This window comes from Peromyscus californicus, unplaced genomic scaffold (genome assembly GCF_007827085.1).
Source record: "Peromyscus californicus insignis strain IS unplaced genomic scaffold, ASM782708v3 Scaffold_10__1_contigs__length_136768540, whole genome shotgun sequence".
In the NCBI taxonomy this organism is placed as follows: Eukaryota; Metazoa; Chordata; class Mammalia; order Rodentia; family Cricetidae; genus Peromyscus; species Peromyscus californicus.
The window spans coordinates 68,598,360-68,625,360 of NW_026294391.1; the positions used below are offsets into that span (position 1 = coordinate 68,598,360).

At 35.8% G+C, this 27,001-nt stretch overlaps 1 protein-coding gene across 1 annotated transcript in view; it reads left to right on the forward strand.

The window, feature by feature from the left end:
* The window catches only part of Dach2 (dachshund family transcription factor 2), a 511,265-nt gene that overhangs the window by 399,384 nt on the left and 84,880 nt on the right, over window positions 1-27,001 (forward strand). Inside the window, exons 7-8 of the mRNA XM_052735012.1 lie at window positions 22,206-22,341; window positions 24,791-24,874. Of these exons, the coding sequence (XP_052590972.1) occupies window positions 22,206-22,341; window positions 24,791-24,874 (220 nt within the window). The remainder of the gene's footprint in view (window positions 1-22,205; window positions 22,342-24,790; window positions 24,875-27,001) is intronic.

Genomic DNA, 27,001 nt, shown 5'->3' on the forward strand with positions numbered 1-27,001 from the left:
AATGGTTGACCTTAGTTTCAGCTTGTACCACTAGCTCTTATAACTTAACCTGTTTTTAATCATCTAGGTTTTGCCTTGGGGATTTTTACCTTTCATTCTGTATGTCCTACTTTCCTGCTTCCCTAGTGTCTCCCTGGCATTTCTTTCTTTTTCTCCCTGTGCCTAAATTCCTCCTCCTACCCACTCTTTGCCTGAACATCCTGCCTATACCTCCTCCCTCACTATTAGCCATCATGTCACAGCAACAGTCACTTGTTCTCAGGAGCATAGCCAGCTATGAGTGTCTGCAATATACCACTCACTGAAAAAAGTAATTGCTTCCCATAACTGATTGAAACTGACAGCAATAGGAATTTGTGGACATAAAAATTCAAATGTCTAGAAGGAAATTTGACAGACATATAACCTGAATTTAAAAGCAGTTCCTTCTTCATGGGGACCTATGACTACCGGACTCACAAGCTTTTGTTCTAGCTTACAGTTCTAGATCAGAGTTCTTTCCTGTGAAATGGACTATGAATTCAATTGGAAAGGTTTACCTAAAATTCATGAAAGTCCTGCTATTGTTATACCAACACGCACATCTTATATGGCATTTGAACAGTGTATCACAGAGTTTGAATTACAACTATTAACAATAATTCTACAACAATTACATGGAAGAAATCTCCCAGTACTTTGAAGGTTAGCCAGCAGGGAGGAAGCTTGATATCCATGTCCTATATCCAAAGGATATTTCATCTTGAGCAATAGTCCCTTACATTCTAATACTATTATGAATCCAACAGCAGTGACAATAACCTCAACTCTTCCCTGGGCCAATAGTTTTTTTTTAATATTTCTTTTAATTGTTTGAGAATTTCATACATATATAGTGTGTATTGATCATATCCACCTTCCATTTCTCCAACTCCTCCAAGACTACGTTAACCATATCCTCTTCCAGCTTCATGTACTCCTATTTTTAATATACTGAGTCTATTTAGTTTTTATATATTTGCATGAGAGTAGGACTATACTAGAGCATGGACAACCTACCAGAGACCACATCCATAAAGAAAACTGGCTCTCCTTTCCTCAGCAGCCATTAGCTCCCATTATCTTTGTAGCTAGGCATTGGGTCTTCAAAAATTTCTCCCCTCCATGATGAAACTTTGATATTCTCTATTTTATGAAGGCAACTATCACTGCTGTGAATTCATGAGGCAAAAGTCCTGTCATATTCAGAAGACACTGTTGTTTCAGCAGTCTTCTCCAACTTCTGGCTCTTTCAGTCTTTCTGCCCCATCTTCAGTTATGTTTCCTAAGTCTTTGGGGGTGATGTTTGTAAAAAATAAGTCCCATTTTGGCTGAGCATCCCAAAGGCACATATTTTCTGCACTTTGACCAGTGAGGTGTCTCAGTATTAACCACTATCCACTTCAAGAAGACACATCTCTTGTAAGGACTGGGAGCTATACTAATTTATGGATGCAAAAATAAATATTTAGAAAACAGTCTGGTAGTCTATTCATTGTGCAAAATAAGTTATTCTTAAGGATGTGATTCATCCCTGGTTTAATTTAACACCTCAATGGATTCTGGAAGTGCCTTTTCTCACCCTCATGGAATACATTATCTCAAACCCGTCAAGCTTCTGCTTCTACTGTTCTGCCAGATGCTTTTCCAAATTTGTAACACACTTAAGTTAAAATTTTGTTTTCCATGAAATAAAACTGTTGCTGAAGTTTTCCTGTTTCCCGGTCTGCTGGTGGTCTAGACAAATCTCTCCCACTCACATCCCCCAAGTAAACACACAGAGGCTTATATTAAATAAAACTGCTCAGCCATTAGCTCAGGCTTACTACTGGCTAGCTCTTAGACTTAAACTCAGCCCGTTTCTGTTAATCTATATGTCACCATGTATTCTGTGGCTTTACCTGTGTGCCATTACATGCTGCTCCCTGCACGGTGTGCTGGTGTCTCCTGACTCAGCCTTCCTCTTCCCAGAATTCTTCTTGTCTGCTTATCCCACCTATACTTCCTGCCTGGCTACTGGCCAATCAGTGTTTTATTAAACCAGTGTACAAAAGCATTATCCCACAGCATAAAACTTGTCACAGGAGATATGGGCAAGTCTTAGGAAGGGTGGCCACTATCCAATCCAAGTAGATTCCAGTTGATACCAGGGATCAGCAACTAAGAAACTACTAAATAAACATATCAACATGGTCTAATAAAGCATGAAAGCACTCCATGACTTGTATGAATTGCTCATTAAAAGAACAGTATTAGGTATAGCAGTGTGAATGGCAGAGCTTATCATATTAAGCTCTCTATAATCTGTAATTATATTTCATGAGCCATCCAGCTTCCTTATCCTGGGATGCTGCTTTGTGGCCTCTTTCATATGCCTATGTCCAATCCTGATGTGCTCAGGGGGCCCTGCTCAAGCTGCTTGACTTGGCACAGGGCCTAGAGGCAATGAGCTAATTCTCTTGCCTGCTGTGGCTGTCACTCTGGTGGAATCTTGGGTCTGACAGAGTATGGGATTCTGCAGTAGCTATAATGGGAACCTCTTCCTTAGACACAATTTCTTTTTTTTTTTTTCTTCAAATTCTTAAATAGGTCTTTAAATAAAAAACCCAGTACCAGATATTGGGGTAAATGCTGAAAGATCAGAGAGACAAAGTAACAAGCCACTGCCACATCTTACCTTTAGGACTCCTTAGCCTGAAAGGGGTTCAGTTCCTGTCTCCTCATGCCTTATATACCTTTCTCCTTAGTACTGGGATTAAAGGTACTTAGACCCAGTTTCTGAGAATTTCATATGCTGAATGAACAATTACAGTATACCTTTCTGAAGTATGGGAATGAACAAAACTGAGACAAAGTTAATCCTTTAAATATGCACTGTTCTATCATTTATAGCATTTATGAACTGTTATTTAGTTATAAACTCTTATTTAAGTTTAACAGAACAGAATTTTTCTTTCTGTAATATTTTGCCTGAGTCCAGCTCAAGTCATGCCATATTTGCTTTCAAGTGCTCCCTACAAACTCTGTTGCTTGACTCTATATTTTCTTATCTTTTTCTGATTGCCTTAGCACACTATGGAGACAAATTACATGGAAGGCTAAGTCGCTCAGATTTTCCAAAGCTTCTCCTACCTAATAATGATAATGTCCATCATTGGGATCAAAAAATCCAGTAAAACACACAGTCCTTAGGATCTTGTTGTATTAACTTATTTCTTAACTATCTTCTTTACACATTCCCATCAGCCTCAGTGACCTGAGCATTAAACGTTGCCTTTCTCATGCCCAGTTCTTTAAATAATGTCTATCTATCTCCATTGTCTTCCAGTCCCTAATAATCAGAAATGATAAACAAATGTCCCCAATGGCTCATATCAGCCAGTCCATCAGAGACTTGTGTCCCTTGCATTGTCTTAGATTATGAATCCTTTGTCTTTAATGAGGAATGATTATTTACATTGTTTACTTTTATCCTCAGAATGATTGTCTGCCTCCATGTCCAAGGACATGAGAGACTCTTTGACTTTTTCTTTAAAAGTTTTTCTGAATTTCTGCCACCCTCCCACACCCAGTCCACTCATGTAGATATCATCCACTTCTCCTTCACAGAGTCATACCATGTGTCCCTCCTAGGGTCTTTTCCTGTTAGCTAGCCTCTCTGGAGTTGTTGGTTGCAGTCTGGCCATCCTTTCCTTTACATTTAGTATCCACTTATGAGTGAGTACATACTATGACACCTTGCACAGCCTTGGTGCAGTGGGAAGGGGCTTGGACCTGCCTAGGCTCAGTGTGCTGGGCTCTGCTGACTCCCCATGGGAGACCTCGATTTGGGGGGTGCGGGGATATGGGGCGGCTTGGGAAAGAGGGCTGGGGGTGGGAAGAGGGAGGAGGGAGGAGGGAGGATCTGTGGATAGTATGTAGTTTGAGTAGAAAATTTCTTAATAAAGAAAAATGAAAGAAAAAATAGAAAAAAAATAAGTTCTTCTGAATTTAAGCAGTTCAGATGTGGACTACTCCCGGTATTCGGTGTCCTATACCAGGCCATTACTAAGGCACCCCTCTGTATTTTCAAACATAGCTTGCCCTTTCTCCTATTGTTAGGTCATATGTGAGGGGAATTGTCCACCATTTTTACCTTTGTCTCTCCTTATTTAGTATCCAACTCTTCCTATAAGTTCCAAGTTTTAGGGTCTGAAGAAGAACACTTTAACATAGAATATGTTCATATGACTTTTTCCCATTATAGTATTTCCCTTACACAATGAGTAAATTCCAACAGGCTGCCATCTTAACATCAATTACACATCATATTATGCACTACAGTGGCCATACAGCAACAACTGCTACAGTGTTTTACCATTAATATTGTCTTATATGTGCAATATATGCTTAAGGACTACAGTATATTCTCTAATCGCTGGTCTGTTCATTTTCAATACTTCCTAATACTAATGTGTTAGACTACACTTATTAAGAAAGTGTACAACTTCAATCATAAGAAAGAAGGTGCTATCTAGGGCTTCCCCTGAAGAACACACAACTCTCTAATGTTGTTTATCGACACAGAGAATAGAGTAACCACTTCAACAAGGAAGCACATCATCTCATACCATGTGAGGAAAGGCACAGATGTTGAGATGGTCCAGGATGACTCTACTCCCTTATAATGATCACCATCAGTTAGATATATCAACACCCATTTAAGGAGTCCATGTAGCCTTTCTTACCCAGTTTATCTTTGGTTCTGTCAGGCTTTACTTTATCTGTGTTTGTATGATTTTCCCCCCTTAGGAGATGCAAAAAAAAAAAAATTTATTTATCTCAGATAGGGTGGTCACCCACAAAGAACCAAGTAAATTATCAAATCATCCCTCAAATCTTGCTTAAGGAACCATTAAATGTGCTGGGATGATATGTAGAAGTGCAGTTGAGGAGTTACTTATCAGAGCATAAGTGATTTAAAGTCAGCCTTGTTATTGAGAAGTACACCACAGCATTGGTGACAATTCAAGAAAGCTATAACTATGAAGCTCCCTTCACAATTTACAGATTAAGTTGACCAAAGAATCTATTCTCACCAGAAATTGTTACTACTTATGTATCCTTTGGAAGGAGCTTTTGTAAACTTACTTTAGGGACTTCATGAGTTTTGTTTCCTTCCTGAGTCGTATAAGCCTCAACACTCCAGGATGGACTGTTACAATCCAGGGGTAATAGTTACAAAAAAAAAAAACCTTGAAAAAATATGAAAATGAAATAGATATAGGACAATAAAAATGACTTAGATATTTTAATACCATTTAGGAGTTTAGTCATTGTACTTTGCTAGTTTAATAAGACTCAATTATGAATAGGTTTCTTATAAGACTGTATTGCGGCATAATAGCTATTTGTGTGAATATGAATCATGCTATCATCAAACATTTTTATGTGACTTCAGTCAAATTAATTAATCTCCTTGTGTCTTAGTTTGCCTCATTTTACAATAAAATGAGGATTATAACTATGCCTAGTTCAGAGCATTAACATAATACTAAATGATATAAAATTTTTTCTTTTCTTTTTTTTTTGGTTTTTTGACACAGGGTCTCTCTATGTAGCTTTGCACCTTTCCTGGAACTCACTCAGTAGCCCAGGATGACCTTGAACTCACAAAGATCCACCTGGCTCTGCCTCCCGAGTGCTGGGATTAAAGGCATGTGCCACCACCGCCCGGCCAATATAAAATTTGTAAACATGTTTGAAGTAATGCTTGGTATATAGTGCTTCATATGTATTGGGAAATGTTAATTTATTATGTTTTATAGTCCATAATTCATATAGTAATAGCCATAACTAATATGATCTATAACTAGACTTCAACAGAATAACTTCCCTTTAAATAGGTTCTTATGAGAGATCCCTTATTAGTATGTGGATTCCAGTTTGCATATCCATTAGGTTCATTTTCATACATGGGTCCCTCTCTCTTGCCTTAGTGGTTGCTTGTGCTTTGATTCTGAAAATAAGTGGGCTCTAGTTGGCAGCTAGAAAAGGGTACACACAGTACTTTTTAAGATTTCATTTTAATTGTGTGTGTGTGTGTGTGTGTGTGTGTGTGTGTGAGTGTGTGTATTTGTGTCTGTGTGTTTATATGTATGCAGCTGCCTAAAGAGGAGCAGAAACTGGAGTTACAGGCAGTTATAGTTTATCTGACCTAGCAGCTAGGTGGGAACTTGGATCCTCTGAGGAAGTATATGCTCTTAACTGGAGCCATGTTCCCAGTCCATGGGTGCACATACCAATATGAAAGTTGATCTGCACCTTTCCCTGAGGGAGAAGTTTCTTCAGTGACAGTCACTGGGAAGTTGTCATTGCTCCAGTAAATAACTTTCAACTTCTGCCTGGACAAAAGAATGATTTAACTCTGTGACTCACATATGAAAAGAAAGCATGAGAATAAGAGGTAAAGAAGGGTTTGAGTGAGATAGGAAGAGGGATAAGATAGGGGAATGTGGATTAAAAACTACTAAAATTCATTATATAAATGTCTGAAAATGTCAAACAAAAAAGGAAAGAAAATGTTGAAGGAAGGCCATAAAACCATAGGAGTTATGAGGAACTAAAAAATATTTGTATTAAAGTTAAGAACTTGGTGTTTATTAAGCTTGGGCAATTGTTTTCATTGTCAATAATCAGCACTACAGGCTTTAATTCCAAAAGTAGAAAAGATAACAGTTTCGGACAAATGTTTGCTTTAGCTGTTCTTGTTATTTTGTCAGAAACTAGTTTGGGAATGTTGCTATGCCAAGCACATAGTAGATTTTAATTCTGGCTCAAATCCTTTTAGTGTCAGCTTAGCTATTAGCATTTGTAGCTAATAAGTAATATAACCATAACATGAGTTGGAAATTGTTTTATAATCATTAGCCTGGCAAGTGTTACATATCACGGTATGTGGCAAGATTCTGAAGGCAAAAATCATGACTGCTACATAGGTATAATCCATGTTTGAGACCCTGGTGCCTTGCATATTATTTTCTGCATTTTTCAGAAGCTTTGCAATCCCTTTGTGCCATCGTTTTCTCTGATAAATCTAAGGAATTTAAGGAGGAAGCAGTTATCTGGCTGTTTACCAATATCATCTGTTTAGCTGTGTTTCTAGTTTGGCTGAGCAGCTGGCAATTAATGAATTGATAGGAAATGGTCACAAGGCAGTGGCATTAGCATGTGAACATCTGGCATTAAAATTAGTCAACACGGGGTTTTTTTGTGATTATTCGAATTTACTGAAAATCACTACTTAAATCTTATTCTAAGTGTTCTATAGCAAAACAAAGCTATTACTATCTTTTAGGACATGAGATGAAGATACACTGAATCCGAAGGGGAGTTGTTTGTCTTTGTTTGTTTATTTCCTTGGGTGGGTGGCAGAGTTCCAAGTCCACAACGTAATTTAGAAGGCATGCATTTTCCAGTGAATATGCATTCTACCACTTGAGTCCATTTACATGCTATGAACAGATATTGAAGTTTATTCCCTTAATCTGTCATCCTCTTCCACGATAAGTTGATCACACAGGAGAGGTGAGAGGGCCCTTTATCCAAACATTACATAGGTTACACATTTAGAGTGTGCAGAACATTTTAGATCGTTCATGATTGTATGTTCCAGCTGTACTCCAAATCTGGCATCATCTCTATTGCACAATATTAGTTGCCTTTTCCAATTTAGGATTGATATTTTCACTTCCAAAACTAACAAATAAAAACCCCTAATATCTAAAGTATTCTTTCTTATTTGTAAATTAGTTAGCCACCTGTGCAGGTAAAAGATAAGAGTTATTGTTTCATAAATTATTAAATCCATATACATATATACATATTCATAAGTCCCATCCTAGAATAGGGAAATTCACAATTACCAAACAGGCCTTTTTTCCTACTTCTCCCCAATAGAGTCCTACCTTATTATATTCTAAGTTTGTGAAAAATGTTGTGCTCATTTATGTAACTTAAATAAAGAAGTGAATTTGTGATTGTGAAACACATACTGAATGTTAACACAGGTTTATGAAGAACCATAACATTTACTGATTTTATTACTTTAATTATCAATTGTCTAGCTATCAAGTTCTACCCTAGAATTAGTGATAATTTAAGTGAGCATCAACAATGAACAAACCTTTTATTTCCCCCTCTTTGTTTTATTAGTAAAGTCTGTCAAGTTTCTAGCTATTCTGTTTCTGTAGAACTCTGGTGACAGTAGAGAAATATCATGTCAACCACATATAAAATAGCAGGACAAACACATAAATAAAATATCTAGCTTCCAAAAGCCACCCTTAAGAAGTTAAATACCATTAAATCTTTTAGGAACACATCAATAGATTAATACTTGGAAAAGTTATTCCAGTTTGAGTTTAACTCAAATTAAATAAAAGTGAAAAGGCAAGCTATATATTGCATACTTCCATTGAATGCTTTAAAGAATTGATATAATAAAGTATCAGAATGAAAAGATCAGCAATGTGGTAGTCATTATTAAAAGGCAATGAATCACATGTGTACTTGCATTGAATCGAATGACAGAGATATCTAATTCAAACACAAGTAAAAGTATATATTGAGATGAAGTAAATGATCTCCATAAAATGATTGATACTTTAATGCTAACAAAGTAAATTTTACAAATTCTTCCTGTGTTGAATCCTGTAAAAACTGAATATTCTAAGAAATTCTCCTTCTCTGCCTGAATAATCAATATATTTTCAAATTATTTAATATGATCTTTGTCTTCCTTGACCATTTGTGATACACCTCATAATAAAGAAATGGTAGGTTATTTCTCATAGTGATGCTTTGTTTTTAATTTCTAACCATTGAATAGTATAAATACTTGTTGAATTTGGAGTTATGGTTAAAGATAATTTTACTAATTGTAGGAAAAAATAAGGATTAATTATGTGCTAATATGCTGATTTCAGAAATTCTCCTTTGCTGTTTTGAGTCTGGACAATACTGCAATGCTTTTCAGGAGCTACAGCTGTTTTTGATGGGATGTGAATGAAATACATGAAGAGGAACAGGGTTGTAAAAGTCATAAATGACACATAAAATGAAGTCATCAATGAGTAAAAATGATTGGGGCTTTAGATTTACAATTTTCTTTTTAAACACCCTTATTGATTTGTTGCAAATGCTGTTAACCCTGTATTTGGCAAATGGTAAGGACATTATCACTTGCATTCTCATTTGTAATAAAACAGATTAACTTGCTGTGAAATTTTAACTAGACTGAGACACAACAGTAGCCACCTAATGAACCAGAGCACATTGCAGTTAAGTATCTAAATAAATGCATACTGATTATGGGGCTAAAAAATGGTTGTGTTTACTTGCAAAGAAGAAATTGTTCATAGAGCTATCATTATTATTTTGGGGAAATTAACCTCCTAGTTTCATAAAGATTTTTTTTCAGACACTCCTAACTGTAAATTGATGTATGACATTGGACTTCTCTAAAGTGATTTGAAAAAAAAAAAATATATATATATATATATATATATATATATATATATATATATATATATATATATATATATACCTATTAGACTTTCAGAATGATTTAGAACATTTTTACTATTCATTTTATAATTTTTATTAATTTTTATTAATTTGTTCTTTAAAAATTCATATATTTGTATAATGATCTCAGACTGTTGCTTCTTATCTGTCTTAGGTGGACAAACTCCCTTCTTAATTGTCCCTCTCACACATTTATATACTTTTGTTATGTTTTGTGAGCCACTGAACTTACAAAGGACCAACAGTGTGACTATGAGTTTAAAACTATACAGTGGAGCTTGGTGGGACATGTTGGACTAGTGAATACTTTGGCCAGTTATCCATGGACACTAATTAGCAAAGCAATACTTTTGTAGCTGAGTCTACCATGCTGATAATGGAGATATTGGCATTCTTTAGTACAAGGAATCTACTTGAAGAGTCAGAGAGTGAAAAGAACGTAAAAGAGATGGGAGTGATAGAAAAAAATGCTCCAAGAGAGACCTTTGATATAAATGAAAGAAAAAAATTGACTCACGATACAGGTAGATACCTTGATAATGTACAATAATAAGTACATTATATAATGTATATACACAATGTATAAGTGATGTATAAGTGATGGTTGAATTTTTTTGTGCTGTATCATTTCTTCCTAGCATTTTACTTTAGTATTCTATTAGTTGTTGCCATCTGAGATCAACTGACACTACTTGGAATGCATGATGATGAACCGCTTTTTTTGGTTGGGAGAATTTAATGACTGTTTCTATTTCCTTAGGGGTTATTGGTCTATTTAAATAGTTTATCTGATCTTGATTTAACTTAGGTATGTGGTACCTATCCAGAAAATTATCCATTTCTTTTAGATTTTCCAGTTTTGTGGAGTACAGGCTTTTGAAGTATGACCTGATGGTTCTCTGGATTTCCTCATTGTTAGTTGTTATGTTTCTCTTTTCATTTCTGATTTTGCTAATTTGGATGCCTTCTCTCTGCCTTTTGGTTAGTTTGGATAAGGGCTTGTCTATCTTGTTGATTTTCTCAAAGAACCAACTCTTTGTTTCATTGATTCTTTGTATTGTTCTCTTTGTTTCTATTTTATTGATTCCAGCTCTCAATTTGATTATTTCCTGGCATCTATTCCTCCTGAGTGACTTTGCTTCTTCTTGTTCTAGGGCTTTCAGGTGTAATTTTTGTTGTTGTTGAAATCTAACTTTATACCATGGTGGTCTGATAGAACACAGTAGGTTATTCCAATTTTTTTTTTTGTATCTGTTGAGATTTGCTTTGTGGCCAAGTATGTGGTTGATTTAGAGAAGGTTCCATGGGGTGCTGAGAAGAAGGTATATTCTTTTTTGTTAGGATGGAATGTTCTACAGATATCAATTAAGTCCATTTGAGTCATAACATCAGTTAAGTCCCTTATTTCTCTGTTAGGTCTCGATTTTGTAGATCTGTCCAGTGGTGAGAGTGGGATGTTGAAGACTCCCACTATTACTGTGTGGGGTTTGATGTGTGATTTAAGCTTTAGTAATGTTTCTTTTACATATATGGGTGCCCTTGTGTTTGGGGCATATATATTCAGAATTGAAATTTCATCTTGGTGGATCTTTCCTGTGATGAGTATGTAATGTCCTTCTTGATCTCTTTTGACTGATTTTAGTTTGAAGTCTGTTTTGTTGGATATTAGGATGGCTTCACCAGCTTGCTTCTTATGACCATTTGATTGGAAAGACTTTTCCCAGTCTTTTATTCTGAGGTAGTGTCTATCTTTGAAATTAAGGTGTGTTTCTTGTATGCAACAGAAGGTTGGATCCTGCTTTCATATCCACTCTGTTAGCCTATGTCTTTTTATAGGTGAATTAAGTCCATTGATATTAAGGGATATAAGTGACCAGTGATTGTTAGTTCCTGTTACCTTTTGGTGGTTGTGTGTGTGTACTTCTCTTCTTTGGGGTTTACTGCTGTGTTATCTATTGCCTGTGTTTTCCTGGGTGTATCTGACTTCCTCAGGTTGGAATTTTCATATCTGTCACTGTGCACAAAACTTAAGTCCAAGTGGATCAAAGATGTCAACATAGATTCAGTTACTCTGAACCTGATAGAAGAGAAAGTAGGAAGTAGTCTTGAACACATTGGCACTGGAGATCACTTCCTAAATATAACACCAGTAGCACAGACACTGAGAGAAACAATTAATAAATGGGACCTCTTGAAACTGAGAAGCTTTTGTAGGGCAAAGGACAGAGTCAATAAGACAAAATGACAGCCTACAGATTGGGAAAAGATCTTCACCAACCGCACATCTGACAGAGGACTGATATCCAGAATATATAAAGAACTCAAGAAATTAGACATCAAAATACCCAACAGTCCAATTAAAAAAATGGGGTATAGAGCTAAACAGAGAATTCTCAAGAGAAGAAGCTCAAATGGCTAAAAGACATTTAAGGAATTGGTCAACATCCTTATTCATCAGGGAAATGCAAATCAAAATGACTCTGACATACCATCTTACACCCATCAGAATGGCTAAGATCAAAAACACTGAAGACAGCTTACGTTGGAGAGGATGTGGAGCAAAGGTAACTCTTCTCCACTGTTGGTGGGAATGCAAGCTTGTACAGACACTTTGGAAATCAATATGGCTCTTTCTTAGAAAATTAGGAATCATCCTCCCTCAAGACCCACCTATTTTACTCTTAGGCATATACCCAAGGAATGCTCAATCATACCACAAGGGCACATGCTCAACTATGTTCATAGCAGCATTATTTGTAATAGCCAGAACCTAGAAACAACCTAGATGCCCTTCAACTGAAGAATGGATAAACAAAATGTGGTACATATACACAATGGAGTACTACTCAGCAGAGAAAAACAATGACATCATGAGGTTTGCGGGGAAATGGATGGAACTAGAAAAAAAAATCATCCTGTGTGAGGTAACCCAGACTCAGAAAGACAAACATGGTATGTATTCATTCATAAGTGGATACTAGATGTAAAGCAAAGGATGACCAGACTGCAACCCACAACTCCAGGGAGGCTACCTAGTAAAGAGTACCCTAAGAAAGACACAGGGATTTCCCAACAATGGAGAAATAGATGATGAGATCTACATGAGCAAACTGGGGGTGGGGGGGTAATGGAGGGAAAGGGTCTGGGGAAAGGGAGCTTTGGGGAGAGGGAGGTCCCAGCTGGATCAGTAGCAGTGTGGAAGAATGGAGAGGGAAACACCATGATGAATGAAGACCCCAGGGGAACAGGAAGAAGCAGAGTGCTAGTGAGGTCTCCAGAAATCCACAAAGGTACCTCCACGGTAGACTATTGGCAATGGTCGAGAGAGTGCCTGAGCTGACCAGCTCTGGTGATAGATGGCCGAACACCCTAACTGTCATGATAGAACTTTCATCCAGTGTCTGATGGAAGCGGATGCAGATACCCACTGCCAAGCCCCAGGTGGAACTCCAGGAGTCCAATCGGCAAGAGAGAGGAGGGATTGTATGAGGGAGAGATGTTGAGACCATGGTTGGAGGAAGCACAGGGACAAATAGCCAAACTATTGGAAGAGCATGAACTGTGAACCGATGGCAGAGGAACCCCCATGGAACTGGATCAGGCCCTCTGCATAAGTGAGACAGTTGATTAGCTTGAACTCTTTGGGAGGCCCCCAGGCAGTGGAGCCAGGACCTGTCCTTTGTGCATGGACTGACTTTTTGGAGCTTGGGGCCTATGCTGAGACACTTTGCTCAGCCTTGTTGTAGGGAGGAGGGGACTGGACCTGCCTTGGCTGAGTCTGTCAGGCTGGGCTGACTCCCCATGGGAGACCTTGCCTTGGAGGAGGTGGGAGTCAGGGGTGGATTGGGTGGGAGAGCTGGGGGTGGGAGGAGAGAGGACAGGGGAATCCGTGGCTGATATGTGAAATTAAGTTAATTATAAAATAAGAATACTATAAAAAATGCTATCCTTCCAATAAACAGTGTGGGAACAAAACACGAAATTTTTTGGAAAGTTTTATTTCTTTTATTATTGTTGTATCCTAACATTTTAAATAATAATAGCAATATTCAAATCTAGTTATTGGGATGACTAATACTCCCCTCTATACTTTATCAGTTTTGTTGTTTGGCATCTTCATACATGTTTAAAAAACATTCTAATCACTCTCGTTCCCCATCCCTTTCATCCCTCCTTGCCAATCGCTTTACCAAATCCATTTATGTTTTTGTTTTGTGACTTCACTGAATTTAAACAAAGTCTTCTGTATGACTTTGGGTTTGGAACTTTCTACCAGAGCTGGGGGTGGGGTTCACAAATGAGAAGACAGCTAAAAATGACTCATCCTCTTTCAGGATTGCCTAGTAAACAATAGTTATCAGGGCAGGGGAGTGTCTCCTGAGCCTTCTGCCAGATTCATAACTAATTGTTTACAGAGCCGGTCTTCTGCAGACCCGAAAGAGGCAGCTGCAGCTTCTGTGATTTCATGTTTGTGATGGCTGTAGCATACCCCAAAGATGACATTTCACAGCTCTTCTTGTTATGTTCTGGCTCTTACATTCTCTCAATACTCTGTTCCTTGTTGATCTCTGAGCCTTTGAGGGGCTTATATTCATGCAGAGCAATGAAATTAGATCCTTATCTTTTATCCTTCACAAAGCTCAATTCCAAATATATCAAGGTCTTTAACATAATACCTGATGCTATGAACCTTCCTGAGAATAATTAGGGAGAATACTTCAACATACAGGCATAGAAAAGGACTTTGTGAATTGGATCTGGCAGAAAATAAGATCAGCAAACAATAAATGGGATCACTCAAAACTGAAAATCTGTACAGCAGCCGGGCGGTGGTGGCGCACGCCTTTAATCCCAGCACTCGGGAGGTAGAGCCAGGTGGATCTCTGTGAGTTCGAGGCCAGCCTGGACTACCAAGTGAGTTCCAGGAAAGGCGCAAAGCTACACAGAGAAACCCTGTCTCGAAAAACAAACAAAAAAAAATCTGTACAGCAAAGAAAACTTTCAAACAAGTAAAGAGAAAACACCCAAAATGTAAAAGAAACTTTGTCAGCTGCTCATCAGAGTTAGGTTTGGTGTCTATAATATACTAACTAAAAATAGAAACATTAAGGAAACAACAACAACAACAAAGCCAACAATAATAACCAAAGTGAAAAAAAATGAGCTAGGGAACTTAACAGAGAGTTCTTAAGAGAAGTACAAGTGTCTAGTAAACAACTAATAATGTTCAACATCATCAGCCATCAGAGAAATGTATATTAAAACTACATTTAGATCCCAACTCACTCCAGTGAGAATGACCATTATCAACAATGCAAATAATGACAAGTACTAGTGGGGATAATGTGAAAGGATAACCCTTATATACTGTGGATGAGAATAAAAACTACCTCAGCCACTCTGGAAATCATCTAGAAGTCTCTCTGAAAAACTAAAAATAGATCTACTCAGAGGATTCAGTACCCTACAAAAGAGACATTTGCACATCAAATCCAATGCTATTCTGTTCTTCATAGTGAGGAACTGGATACAGCCTAGATGTCCATCAACAAATGGACAGATACAGGAAAAGTGGCACATATGCAGAGTGGAATATTATACCTTCAAAGAAAAATAAAAATCAGGAAATTTGCAGGTAAATGGACAGAACTTGATGGAAAATTATACTGGGTGATGTAACTCATTTACATAAAGACAAATATCTTGTCTTCTCTCTGATATGTGTATCCTAACTTCAAATATGTTCTATGTGTTACATTCACATAAGTGGATGCTGGGAAACTAGAAAGGAGCTATTGGAGGGAAGAGATAAGTTAAGAGAGAGGTGGTAGTAGATCATTGGATTTCTAATGATTTCCATTATTTTCACTTTTTAAATCATGCTTTCCAAATTAGTTTACTGTTTCACATAATGCACTGATGAAAAAGAAAACAAGAATTTGGTAGGTAAATTATTCAAGTGCAAGATTTCTTATCAAACGCTAATTTTAATTATAATAGCCACATGCCTTTTATAGCATTATACGTTTTCTCAGTATTTACAATATTTGTGTGGCTGTTCCTCAAATGTTCCTTTATTCATGATGAGTTGTAATTTTTTACAAAGCAGGGGAAAAGGTTAATATCAGTGTCAGTTAAATTATCCTGTTTTTCCAACTCATCAACAATATCAACCATTAAAACCATTCCACTTGTATTATAGTAGTATAATAATGGTGTGTGTGTGTGTGTGTGTGTGTGTGTGTGTGTGTGTGTGTGTGTGTGTTTCCATATATAATCACACACTGATGTTGCTTCTTCAGTTATTTTCAAGGCAGCTGCTATATTCTTTCATTATCCATTCACTTATAAGTCCATTGACAATAGATATAATTAAATTGTATAATGTCCATCAAATTTTCTGTATTAGGATTCAAATAAAACCACTGAATTCTTTGCATTTTCTGTGAGTATTATGGCCCAAGACTATTGATATTACAACACAATAAAGTCAAAAATTTGATCTCACATATGGAATCACTATTATTTTAAAATTTTATTTATTTACATTTATGTGTATTGATGTTTTTTCTGCATGCATATGTGTATATCATGTACTGCCTGGTATACATGGAGACCCAAAGAGAGTGTTAGACTCCCTGTGACTGGAGTTATAGACAGTCATGGGCCATAATGCAGGTGTTGGATTGAGGGCACATCCTCTGGAGGAACATCTTGTGCTCTTAATTGCTAAGCAATCTCTCAATCCTCATATAGGAAATTGGAAAATGTTTTCATTGATGTATGTTTGTATTCACAAGTGTGTGTTCATACATACCTACTATGTAGAAAACATACATTAGCAAATATGACAGGCTAGGTTGGATTTTTGCCTTATGAACTTCCAGTCTCCTCAATGTTGAAAGAATTTGTGGTTTAAAGGCTCTATAGATCTTTCTCACCTTCCCCGTATATTGTTGGTTGTTTTTGTTCTTTGTGTGGGGGGCAACAACCAGCTCCCAAATAAATAACACATGGAGGATTATTCTTAATTATAAATTCCTGGTCTTAGCTTGGCTTGTTTCTTGCCAGCTTTTCTTCACTTCTCCCATCTATCTTTTGCCTCTGGGCTTTTCCTTTTCTATTCCTGTATATATTTATTGGTTTCTTACTCCATGGCTTGCTGTGTAGCTGGGTAGCTGGCCCCTGATGTCCTCCTCTCCTTGTTCTCTCTTTCCTTCTTCCTTCTCTCCTCCCAGTTTTCTCCTCTATTAATTCTTTCTGCCTACCAGCCCCTCCTATTCTTTCTGCTGCCTCACCATTGGGTGTTCAACTCTTTATTAGACTGTCAGATGTTTTAGACAGACACAGTACAAACACAGTTTCACAGAGTTAAACAAATGCAACAGAAACAAAAGTAACACACCTTAAAATAATATTCCCCACCACCCATATATCCCTCCAATCTATGAAAATGCTTTTTTAATGTAAATGATTCTATCTGTTTTGCTTTATACATTTCTTTGGATTGTACCTCAGTTGCATTGATAAAACTATAGATTTTGCTGTATATTACACATTTTGGAATCTCGTTGTTTTACGACTTGGAAACTACAGGAAAGTATTGAAAATGTACTATTGATTTATAATAACTGTTTTTAATACAAATACTATAGCTGGTATACTAAATGTCTACAACTATTTTCAGTAAAATTATTTAATTTTACCTAAATGCTAAGTAATAACTTAAAATGCAACTTTAAAATTGTAATGGCACAAAAAATGGTACAATGATAACTATATTAGTATTTGGCCTAGTTTGCTTTTTTCCTGTGAGAAAAATATACCCGAAGGCAATTGAGAGGACTGTATTTCTTCTTAAGCTTTAATCAAGAAAATGCCCCACAGATGTGCTTACAGGACAAGCTAATGTTTATAATTCCTCAATTGAGGTTTCACTTTCTCAGGTGACTGTGGTTTGTGTCAGGTTGACAAAAAACTAACCAGTGCAGCGTTCTAGTGTTACTATAACAAATTATCATAAATTCAGTGGCTTTAAACAATCCAAATCCATTGTGTTATAATTCTATAGGTAAAAAATAAGACAGGTTTAATGAGGCCAAAATCAAGGTGCTAGCAAACCCATATTCCTTTCTCCGGGTCCAAAAGTGAATATGTTTCTTTGTATTTTTCAGCTTCTAGAAACCATTTTGCTTCTTGACTCCATGGCCTGCTTTACCTCCATCATCAACAATATAACATCATTTTAATACTCTTTTTTAAATCTTTTACATTTTTAGAAAACTTTGTAATAAAATAGGACTCAATAAAACTAATATGATAAGCCTAACATAATAGTCTCAATCACATCAGGATATTCCCTTAGCTATGTAATATAATATATATGGTCAGATTCCTGGCAATTGAAATATAAGATAGGATTCTTTGAAAGAAAAGTGGCCTCATTCTGCCTGCTAAAATGACAGATATTGTAAAATGTTAATGACTACTAATGAAGTAATAACTTTTAATTATCATTTCATTATCTTTATTTAAAGTTTTTCTTTAGGTGATTTATAAATTTTGAGGTTGTCATGCCAAATCAATATGAAAATATACAAGCACAGACTTCCTAAACTAATTCTTAATGTTATGAAGTCTGAAATGTTGATGATGTAATTATAGAAAATTAGTATTTGGTGTAAGGAGTTTATTATGGATGAATTAAATACTTTATAGAACATTTAATGTATCTACATGTATATTGGTGAATCATATTTATTCCATATGTGCATAAACACTACAATTCAGTCTTTATATTGATCATATTAACAGTGTTCAGATTGAACTGTAAATGTAAAATTCATAAACATATTGAAGAGCTTGAGTGTTTTATAGAAATTTTATAATGATGAATCCTAAAAGTCATACCAGATACCATGAAAGCACATAAAATATTTAATTTTTATTAAGATTCTTTATTCCAATTATAAAAATCCAAGCAATACTAAAGAATTGACATTGGTAGACTTTTGTTAGTTTGTAAAAACAAAGTATCATAACACGAATTGATAAATGGTCTTATTAATAAAAGACCTAGAGCCAGATATTGAGGTGAAAGCTGAAAGATCAGAGGAACAGAACAAGTCAGCCACAAGTTCTTACTGCTAGGAAATCCTCAGTCCAAGAGAGCTACTTCCTGTATACTCACCCCTTATATACTTTTCTGTGCCCTGATATCTTACTTCCTCTCTCTGCTCAGCTACATCACTTCCTCTTTCTGCCCAGCTCTATCACTTCCTGTTGGTCTATCCAGACCTCCAGACCTCTATACTTAACTAGCACTGGGATTAAAGGTGTATGCTCTGTTCCCAGTGTGGCCTTGAACTCACAGAGATCTGGATGAATCTCTGCCTCCCAAATGCTAAGATTAAAGGTGTATGCTACCACTGCCTAACTGTTATGTTTAAGATAGTGGCTGGCTTTGTCCTCTGATCCCCAGGCAAGCTTTATTTGTTAGAGCACAAATAAAATATCACCACACAGTATTACATCTTGCGATTTTTTAAAAGATTTTGTTGATATAATTCAGCATATGTCTGCTATAAATTCTGATAGCCTGAATATTCTGAAATATTTGAAGTTTCCAAATATTCTCTGTAGCTAGAGTTTTCCTGACTGGCCCACAGTCAGGACAAATCTCTGACACCCGCCAGTCCCACAGCCATTCAAACCCGACCAAGTAAACACAGAGACTTATATTGGTTACAAACTGTATGGCCGTGGCAGGCTTCTTGCTAACTGTTCTTACAGCTTAAATTAATCCATTTCTATTAATCTATACCTTGCCACGTGGCTTGTGGCTTACCGATACTTTACATCTTCCTTGTCCTGATGGCGGCTGGTAGTGTCTCCCTCACCCAGCTTCCTGTTTTCTCAATTCTCCTCTCTGTTAGTCCCGCCTATACTTCCTGCCTGGCCACTGACCAATCAGTGATTTATTTATTGACCAATCAGCAACACATTTGACATACAGACCATCCCACAGCACTTCCCCTTTTCTTTTCTTAAAAAGGAAGGCTTTAACCTTTACACATCTCCAAAGTCAGCTTGGTATATTTGGGAATTTGGGCGTAGCTTCTCTTACTACTTCCTGCTGGAGGGGGGCGCTGTATCTTATGGGGACACAAGGAATATTTTAGGGTTATGGAGTAGTCCATGAGGGTGTATTGTCTGAGCCAGTTGTCTTGAAAAGGTTCTGGATGTTGGATCATCTGGGCCATGGTGTCACCTTTCAGGGGGTCTTGGCTGGTCAAACCTGATGTATCTTAATCTGTAACAAATCCATAGCCTCTGGCTTTCTGTGGGAACAAAAGCAGAATCTCCTTTCCAAAGCAACATATCCTTATATCTAAATTTTGAAGTCAAGGTACCTTTAAAATATACATTTTGGCATAACTCAACAGCTTTTACAATCAAATGTTTTTCTGCAGTTAAAAATCCCAAAGACAACACAATCCAGATTTTCTGTGTAATATTCATCTTCACATGGCTTATTTTTTATATTAATTTTACTGTCTCTTTAAAGACTTTATTTTTTAAAACTATGTATTTGTTTATATAACTGTATATATCACCTTTTTAGTCTCTTTCAAGCCTACGTACATTTTACACACATTGTAAACTATTACATCTGAATCTGTCTTATTGTGAATCTATTGCCTTAAACTGCAGCAGCTGTGGCTGCTGGCTCCGCCCACCTCAGCTTCCCAACATGGCGGCCGCGGTAGTTTACCACCAGCTCTGGGAGCTATCATGGGTCTCTAAGCTTTTATCCAAGCTGCGTGTAGCCCAAAATACTCTTTTGTTTTGTTTTGTTTTGTTTTGTGCTAGCAAAGTCTAAATCCACCATGCAGCTTAATGTGCCACTTGCAGAGGCCTCATCCCCGCCATACGATGGCAGGTCGAGCAGGCACGCCAGGAACCCGCCAGTAGCTCAAACCGGCAGCTGCCGCTCATTTGAGAGAGACAATTAGGAAGTTGTTTTTAGCTCTGTTTTAGAATCTTTTTTCTCAGTTTTTAGGTGGAAACTCTTGCCAACACGTTGGGCGCCATTTGTAGCTAGAGTTTTCCTGACTGGCCCACAGTCAGGACAAATCTCTGACACCCGCCAGTCCCACAGCCATTCAAACCCGACCAAGTAAACACAGAGACTTATATTGGTTACAAACTGTATGGCCGTGGCAGGCTTCTTGCTAACTGTTCTTACAGCTTAAATTAATCCATTTCTATTAATCTATACCTTGCCATGTGGCTTGTGGCTTACCGATACTTTACATCTTCCTTATCCTGATGGCGGCTGGTAGTGTCTCCCTCACCCAGCTTCCTGTTTTCTCAATTCTCCTCTCTGTTAGTCCCGCCTATACTTCCTGCCTGGCCACTGACCAATCAGTGATTTATTTATTGACCAATCAGCAACACATTTGACATACAGACCATCCCACAGCAATTCTCACATTCAGAAAAACTAGCCATGGTGTATCACATGCACCATTTAACACTTTTTCTAGAGTACTTAGGAATCTGTACTTATAAATTTTCCTTAATTGCAAAGTAATGTTACTCTTTAGACCCTGGCATGAACAGTTATCAGTCTAGACATTAGTGATAAAAATCACCATCATGCCACACCTATATTTACAATCATTTATGAGTTCTCACTCTCTCATCTCTCTCTCCCCACCTGTACAAGTACTCATTTTGAGACCAGATATTAAAATTACATTGCATGTGTTTTTCAACTGCTTTTTTCTTTTCTAGTTTTTCTTTCTGTGCTGAGCATGTCTTTCTGTATGCTGTGAAGGTGCTGCTCTGATTAATTGATAAATAAAACGCTGATTGGCCAGTAGCCAGGCAGTAAGTATAGTGTAGGCAAGATAAGGAGAGATGAGAATTCCGGGAAATGGAAGGCTGAGTCATGAGTCACCAGCAAGACACAGAGGAAGTGAGATGTAAAAGTACAGGTAAGCCACAAGCCACGTGGCAATTTGTAGATTAATAGAAATGGGTTAATTTAAAATATAAGAACTAGATAACAAGAAGCCTGCCACGGCCATACAGTTTATAACTAATATAAGTCTCTGTGTGTTTACTTGGGTCTGAGTGGCTGCGGCCCAAGGAGGACTGGAGAAAACTCTAGCTACATTTTTAAATCAGTCTCTCACTGAACCTAGAGCTCACAGATCAATGAGCTCCAGTATCTGCTCCTCCCATTGTTGGGGTTATTGGTGTATGTTGACATGCCAACTTCTTTTTTATGGAAACTTTGAATCTGAACTCAGGTCCTTATTCATACACCTAACCCACTGATATATCTCTTTATGTTCTCATTTATGTGAAAGATAATTTTCAGAAAGAAAACTGAACCTAACTTCCTTTGAACCATTCACCACCCTCTATCATATATTTCTAACTACATGGCATTAGTTTCTTAAAAATATTTTTTAAGTATTTAAGTCCATGTAGTGTGCTATGTGCACTTTCAGGATAAGTGAGAAGTGAATATTTCCAATGCTATTGCCAAAACTGTCTGGGTAATTTCAGTGCATTTGTGAATTATTTTGTGTTTCATTTTGTGTCAGGAGCGGATCCCAGAGACTCCTTCTCCTGTTCCCTCTCTGGAAGAAAATCATCGCCCTGGGAGCCAGACCTCCTCACACCCAAGCAGCAGTGTGTCCAGCTCTCCTTCCCAGATGGATCATCCTTCAGAGAGAATGGGTGAGTGTCTGCCCTGAAGCAAGTAATTGGGAGATAGTCTTTCAGGCAATTCCATATCCCACAACTGAGACAAGAAGAAGATCCTGGAGGAGATGCCACTTATTTCATATAAATGACTTTTGAAGTAATCATGGTTTTTGAAGTAATACATAAAACAATGAAAAGTGTCTGAGTTTTTTCCCTGCAAGGTCTTCCTTTAGTGTATCCCTCAATTTCATGGTACTGATAGATATCAAGAAATTTTTTTGGTAAAATATAAGTCTCAGATGAATATGTTGATATATACCATCTATTATTATACACTATAGTTATAACAGATACAGCATCTCTGGGATACTTGAGATAAAATATCCTTCAGACAGTCATTTAAAAGTAGCTAAAAAGCAAATCAACATACACTATGCTACAATGTTGAAAAATGTTTTTCTCTACTTTTTTTGATTCCTATCTTTTACGTCTTAGAAATTGGTTGTGATAGGGCCTATGAGACACTTGAATTTGTCCATAGGACTTTTATAGTAGCTGTCTTTAAATTTTTGGGTAGACCATTTAAGCATTATTATTTTCTCTTCCTATAATATGGAAGTATTTACTTCCATGACTGTTGCACTGAATTATTATGAGATCATATAACCTTGACTCTGAGGGAAAAACACTTTACAAAGTAAAAGGACTAAGGAAATATGAGGAGATAAATATATTTTTGCTTTTTTTACTTTGCTTAACATTTTATTCTCTATGATCTTACTCATCTATACAGAAATTGTCAGGAACACTCAGCTATAATAAATTCTCAGTGTAAAATAATTATGCATTATTTTTGATTGGTAAAATGTTCATAGCTCTATTATATCTACACAATCCAATATCCTATGTATGTATTTCCTTGAGGGAAAATGATTTTTTTGCTTTTTTTGTCAGCAAACTATCTTTGGCAATATTTTATGTCCTCTAGATTTTTTACAGCTCATATTAGTGCTTGTTTTACACTCTCCCAAACAATTGGACTTTGATGGAGGAGAGGAATTTAGGAGAATAGGATATGTGTTCTGTTCTAGATTTGTGCTATGGAGAGATAAAGATAATTTCTTCTTTGTGGAACTTCATCCAAGTGTATGTGTATCAGTGTTATATATTGCCTGAATTCTAGTTCCATACTTAGCTCAGTGATTCTTAAACTAAGATCTATATTATAATCACCTGTGGAGGTTTTTTCAGCACACTATGAATTTAATTCACTTGATCTAGAACACAGCTCAAGAAGCAACATGTTATAATTTTCAACATCTCCTTGGGAGATTCTAAAGTCCAGTAAAGTTAAAGAAATGATGAATAACAGCTTGAGGCTACTGGTCTTTAGTGACTAATTTTTATTACAGAAAGAGATATTTATAACTTTCCTCTAGTTTATGAACATAGACTATGTAGTTGTTACAAATGTGAGTAAAAATCATTACAAGGAATATAAGCAAAACAAGAAGCTGTAACTGAATAATTTTAAGGAATCAAGAAACTAAAGCATGCATTATTCTTTGTCATAATTTTGTATTAGGATATTGAAAGAAAATTGGAAAGGTATCTATGTCTATATAATTTGTATCTATCTATACAGGAGAGAGAATCAATTATTGAGTACTGGATACAAATTGAACATATAGGGAAATATATTGCTGAATGATGTGGCATAAGAGAATGGATAACTTACACTTCAACATAAAATAAAATATTTCATAGGCAATTTAATATCTTAGAAAAATTATTGACAAATAGTGTATATGTAATTACAGTGATTGGTCACTGTATGCACATTTTACAGCTGCTTAAGCATAACAGAAATGTTATCTACAGTTAAATGGAAAGGTTTCATAGATTTTAGCTGTAAAATGACTGTATCTTATTTATAGAACTGTGTCAATGAAATATGACTACAGAGAATGAAATGATAAATTGCTAATTAGTATGTTTTGTTTCCTGGAGTATCAATGTTTTGTAAAGACTCACAATAAGTGCCAGAAAATTATATTCTACTATCAATTATATATATATATATATTTGGGAAATTTTCCAAGGTAAGTTGAAGGCTAAATTATTTTAGCCTCATGATTTATTATGTGATAAATTCTTTTCTGAAGTATTTTGAGGAAAGTGTTATTTATGGAGCTAAATACTAATTTGTATGTTTGTTTAAAAGAAGAAATACATACACGATTTAAATGCTATATATTACCAATAGTGCTAGTACTAATTATGAATGATACTTTAAAAATCACATGATTAGTCAGCACACTTATTTTCAAGATATATGGGTATCATAGCAAATCTTTCTTATGTTAAAGAAGTATATAAAATATATATTCGTTGTTGGATTATGTTAGCCATTTATGTGCTTCTATGAATTTCTTTGCATATTTTGCATGAAAGTATACTGAGTTCCCTTTTTCATTTTTAGTTATGATGCCCAATAATAGAGAAGAACTTATTGTTGATCAAGATAATGGACAAACCATGAAAAAATTCCAAAGGGATAATAAAGGTAAAATGATTTTGGCTTATTTGATATATATATATATATATATATATATATATATATATATATATATATATATATATATATGGAGATCAAACACTAAACACCACAGTATTGGGTATCTTATCCAAGTCAGAGTAGATTAATACTGTCATATTCGAAATTTGGACATATCAAATGAAATCTTGCCAAGATAATCTACTGAGTAATTATTTGGAGTACCGATAGATATGTCCTCAACCAGGCTTATGATCTGCTGAAGCATATTAACTTAAACTATATCTTTGTAGAGGATAGGGAGTAGAACAATTTCAAGTGATTCTCCCTGGAACTGAAAGCTAAAGACATAAAAGTGTAGGAGGATATATAATCATTTGTTATAAGCTATGCATTATTGCTGTCACACTGAGTTGAATAGTAACTCACACTTCTATATAAGATCACTAAATGATCTGTTTTTACTTTATAGAGGGATATATTTTCTATCTCTATTAAAATGTCCATGTTATTCAGAACATAAGTTTCAGTATGATGAATAGTTAATGGACAATTCTCTCTTTCTTCTGGAGACTTAACTTGCTTCATTATTACCTAGATGAGCATTTTAGCTTTAATTTGGAAAAGTGTATGATTTTAATTTCATTGATCCATGGTTGGTTTCCTTGCCACATGTTTAGTATTTTCTTAGCCAGACACTGAAAGACTATACCCTTTGGGACTGTACTGTGCATATGATTGATTACAGAATAGTTGTCAGACTGGAACAAGTCAGGTTCGGTATATTAGAGTGCTTTAACTCTTATGCAGGTAATGAAATTCTAGCTAACAAGATAGAGCTCTTTGTACACTGCTGGAACATGAGGATATAGGCACATTAACTTATTTTCATAAAACACACAGTTAAATGTATTTCTTTATCTATTTCTTCTGAATGACACAAATAGTTTGATCATATACTGATGAGAACAATAATAGACAATAACTAGCATGTTAAACTACATCCAAATTATAATGGAAAGTTTTCCTTAAAAAATGACTTTTCATTTCACCTTCTACTCATTGTATTTGAGATAGTAAGGCAAATGTATTCTTCTCAAATAGACTTCAGGTACTGAAAGGGAACAAGTTACTGTGTAAGTCTTAACATTTATTAAGTATGACAAGTAAGCAGTTTATACAACTGTAGCAAACATATGCTTTCACATCTGCTTTGAATATCATCATGTTTTTATTGATGATTTATAGCTCTGGAAGCTATAAAATGCCAACATTGCCATTATTAACGAAATTCCAAAAATGAAGAAATGCTGCTATTTTTCATGTAGCCTACTGATTTCTGCACCTGGCAAAACTGAGTGGTTACTATTATAATAAATGCCTCAAATGATAACTTGAATTTTGCATGGGACTTTAATATGTGAACATGTAAAAGTTTATGCATTCTAGGATTTCCTGACAGAAAAATCCATTCAGACTGCATCCAAAATGACTCACCAACCTGACATTTTTTGTTTGAATAAAATGTTCTAACTAAACTGACCAGTCATTGAAATTGAGTGTTTGATTTTATCTTTCTATAGACTTTGCCAAATAAATTAACCAAGTCAATTGCCTATAATGACATTGTGCCACATGGTCCCTTTGGTGGTGACTTCATCATCTTTTCACCTCTAAGACTCCTCAGTAAACAAAACAAAACAAAACAAAACAGGAGGATATTTAATTTAAAAATAATCACAAAAATTTTTTTCTTCACAGCATTAATGCTTTGATATATTCTTAAACTGTTGGACAATTGGAAAATATGCACTAGTATTCACTTCTATTTGGTCCATTTATATTGTATTACATAATGTTTTAAAGTTCAGTGTTCATCAAGACACATTTTAGTAAGTCTGGTCACATGTAGAAATAGTGGGAAAATAAATATGTCAAATATTCCCAAACATGAGCCCACTGAAACAGCTTTTGAATCAATTCACAGAGTAGTACAGATGAAAATCTCATACTTTAAAATGATTAGAATATAATAATCAAAGCTGTATTTTATTTAGAAAAATACTATATTTCTATTTATTCAAATAAGAACAAATTATAACAATAAATTTGCAATACAATAATGTAAATAATATC